Below are 3,750 nucleotides of genomic sequence, written 5' to 3'. Positions count from 1 at the left end.
AAATATGGTTATTGACGAGGATGATGTACAATGCATACTAAACATCCCTAGAGGAGAGATCGACGTAACTGAGTCCATTGGTAAAAATAGTGACGGACCTGAGTACCTCGCCATACTTAGGGCTTGGAGGATGAGATGGGTAGGGAGTGAAACCAGCGGTGCTCCCATCATTTCCTCTATGCCAGAGGTAATTCTAGCAAACACAACTGCCGATGACGACTTCAAACGTGACTTCGTTGTGTACGTCGTCTCTAGCTTCTTGTGGGCCACTGAAAGTCCAACTTGCAGGTAAAAATCTCCAGCTTCTTGTATTTTGTAGTTATATTTAACGTTATATGGATATTATTGTATAGTTATATGGTTCGTATTGTATAGTTATATGATGCATATTGTAGAGTTATATGGAGCGTTATAGGTAGTTATATGGAGTGTTATATGGAGCGTAATATGGTTTTATCATATTAGTCTAATTGAATCCTGTTTTCAATATGCATGTCTAAAATCTTGAAATCACTAGTTCATGTTGACAGTATTAAGGACCTAAATTGGTGTCGATTCACATTAAATGGACTTGTTGAGAGTATGATCAAATGGAAGAAGAAACGAGACTCATTTTTCCACGGACCAGCAACCTTCCTTATGGTAAGAGCGATTCATTAATTAATTTCATAAACATTGCTAATTAGTATACAACTAACATTCCTTCTTTTTTCAGTTATGTTACATAGACAGGGTAGCATATTTCACCCAAAGAAGGAACGTGAGGATTTTCCCGATCATATCCTGTTGGGATGACAGGATGATTTTTGAAAGGTTACGTACCGAGGAGAGACTTGGTGGGTATGGAAAAGGGAGGGTGTTAGATAGGATTCCACTTCCAGCACAGGAGAACGTTGTTGCTCCTTCAGTTTCTGTTCCTACTGTTGTTGCTCCTACTGTTGTTGCTCATACCTTCCAAGTCCTAGTTAAATTGTTTAAAATATTTATGCTTAGTAAAGCTAAAAAAAACTTAATATAATGCTGAATTATGCTTATAGTTTATTGTTTGTGGTATCATAGTCAAATCATTTATTTGAGATCTATATAATGAGGCAATCAGCTCAATATAACGAAGCAACAAGTACAATATAACGAGTCAATGATCTCAATATAACGAAGTAATAAGTACAATATAACGAGTCAATAATCTCAATATAACGAAGCAACAAGTACACTATAATGAGTCAATGATCTCAATATAACGCTGAAATAAGCTCAATATAACTACAATAATGTGGTAAAAGAGAATTGAGTGGAGACTATTGTTTGTGGTATAGTAGCTGGGTCATTGAATTGTTGTGCATCTGTTGGTTCATCCCGCATTTTTTTCTATAACAAAATTTGGACCTGTTAATATAACAAAGCAACTAACACAATATAACGAGTCAAAGAGGTAAAACTAACCTTTGTTGAATGTTTGGACCTGTTAATTACTTTTTCTACGGCAGATAATTTTCGTTTCGTTGGTGGCCTACCTCGAGCCCTCACTCTAACCGGAGAGTGAATCACTTTCTCGGTTGGAGGAGTAGTTGCTGGTGTGGAACTTATAGATACATTATCAAAATCCAACATCAACTTTTGAATCACGTCTTCCAAAAGTCTAGACACAACTGAGGTCTTATCTTCAGATTGTGATGCAAGTTGTTGGAACAAATGCATCATTGGAATTAGACTGTTATACCTTTTTCCTTGACTTTCAGACACATCAGAATCATAAATATTGGTGATGCTTTGATAACCTCGTTTCAAATCTTTGCGCCAACGGTCCAAGACATATCTCTCAGGCACTTGATCCACTTTCATTCTTCTATACACCATAAGAATATGTCTGCACAAAATTCCCCTAAACTCAAACATCTTACATTGACATTGTACAAAATTCCCCATCGCGGTGTAGTGTACTTTCAACCAAATGTCCCTCAACCATTGTATAAAGGTGGAATGAGCTCAATATAAAGGTGTATATATTTGTGTATTGAGCTCAATATAAAGGTGTTTTGAGCTCAATATAACAGTGTATTTAGATCAATATATGTATTGAGCTCAATATAACCGTGTATTGAGCTCAATATATTCGTGTATTGAGATCAATATAATGATGTATTGAGCTCAATATAACAATGTCAATATAAAGTTGTATTGATCTGAAGATAAAGGGGGATAACGATTAAAGATAACGATGAAAAAACACAATATCAAAACATAGTAGTCATATGGAGTTACCTGAACAATGTCAATATAAAGTTGTATTGATCTGAAGATAAAGTGAGGATAACGATTAAAGATAACGATGAAAAAACACAATATCAAAACATAGTAGTCATATGGAGTTACCCGACCATTGTCGATATGGTTCTCCGGAGCAGCCACCGTCGAAATGTATTTATATCGAGTTATATTCCGGCCGTCGTCGATAAGGTTCTCCGGAAGAACTGAATCTATTCTAGGGTTTACAAGAAAGGTTGTCTTGGAGAGGATAGAGAAAAGAGAGAAAGTAGTTCCGTGCATTTATATTTCTTTCTCAGATCATAAAGCGAATCTATGTGGCTTTTTTTTTACACGCTGGCAAAGCACACATGGCATCCACGGAGGATTCGCTGTATGGTCGGAGGCCCAGCATCGGCCTCCCTATCACGGCCCTATTTTTTTATTCAAATAATTATTCATCACAATTTAAATAAAATAAAAATGGATATATTAATTATTAAATTTAAATTGATTTTTCTTCTCTTATTAGTTAATTTTTTAATTATTTTATTATTAATTATTTTTTCAATTATTTTAAAATTATTCAGTTTTCAATTATATAAATAATTTAAAAATTTATATATATTATTATTAATATATATATATATATATACACACATAATTTTTATAATTTTAAAATATATTTATTAATTCATAATTTATAAAATTTAATAATTAGTGAAAAATATTATTTTAATATATGTTAAATTATATAATTAAAAAAAAGTATTAATTATTTATATAATTATTTTAATTTTTAACATTTTTTATATATATATATATATAATATATATATATACTTGTCTATATCAATTTTGTATTTGAATTTATATATATAATTGGTTAGTTATCAATTTGATTTAAATAATGTGTTAACTAATTTATTTTTTTAAATATTTTATAAAATTGAATAAAATAAAAACTAAAATAAAATTTATATAAATTCAAATAATTTTAAAAATTTAATATAAGAAAAAGAAATATATTATAAACACATTGGATAAAAAAATATAAAAAATAAATACATCTAAAATAGGTTAAATTATTTGGGTGAACTTCTAATTATTTGATTTGCTTATTAATAAGCTTTAAATTAATTTTTAAAATAAATCATCCCTTCAATTTTTAGAGTACTAAAAATAACCGTTTAAAATTAAAATATTATTTTTATATATTAACTTCAATCATTATTTTTTATATTTATTTTTATAATTATTAAATTACTTATACATATAATATAATATAATATTATATATATATATATATATATATTTTATTATTAATTTTTATATTTATATAATTATTAAATATCTTTTATATAGAATATATATATATATATTATCTTTAATCACTAATTATATATATATATATATATATAATATTTATAATATATATTATAAAAATTAATTTTAACTTTAAAAGTAATTGAGTAGTTGAAATATCAATATTACTTTTAATCCTCAC

The 3,750-nt window shown here is 28.7% G+C and overlaps 1 protein-coding gene across 1 annotated transcript; it reads right to left on the bottom strand.

Moving 5' to 3' along the window:
* Positions 1-1,127: 1,127 nt before the first annotated feature.
* LOC124932988 lies at positions 1,128-2,674 on the bottom strand. The gene is made up of 4 exons (XM_047473709.1): positions 2,379-2,674; positions 2,263-2,293; positions 1,444-1,867; positions 1,128-1,368 (listed from the first exon to the last, which is right to left on the bottom strand). Exons 1-4 carry the CDS (start codon positions 2,545-2,547, stop codon positions 1,264-1,266), a joined length of 729 nt encoding a protein of 242 aa, XP_047329665.1. The 5' UTR covers positions 2,548-2,674; the 3' UTR covers positions 1,128-1,263.
* Between the last annotated feature and the right edge of the window lie 1,076 nt (positions 2,675-3,750).

The sequence above is a fragment of the Impatiens glandulifera genome, chromosome 3 (assembly GCF_907164915.1).
Source record: "Impatiens glandulifera chromosome 3, dImpGla2.1, whole genome shotgun sequence".
Taxonomy (NCBI): domain Eukaryota; kingdom Viridiplantae; phylum Streptophyta; class Magnoliopsida; order Ericales; family Balsaminaceae; genus Impatiens; species Impatiens glandulifera.
The sequence above is the reverse complement of the archived record's forward strand: the minus strand, read 5'-3'. Positions and strand labels throughout refer to the sequence as shown.

Bases quoted from the DNA above. Each gene is read 5' to 3' on its own strand.
- LOC124932988 (XM_047473709.1), bottom strand. From the start codon at position 2,547: ATGCACGGAACTACTTTCTCTCTTTTCTCTATCCTCTCCAAGACAACC. The intron at 1,868-2,262 runs GTAACTCCATAT...AATTTTGTGCAG, and splicing joins TTTATATTGACATTGTTCAG to ACATATTCTTATGGTGTATA. The intron at 1,369-1,443 runs GTTAGTTTTACC...ATTTTGTTATAG, and splicing joins GGTCCAAACATTCAACAAAG to AAAAAAATGCGGGATGAACC.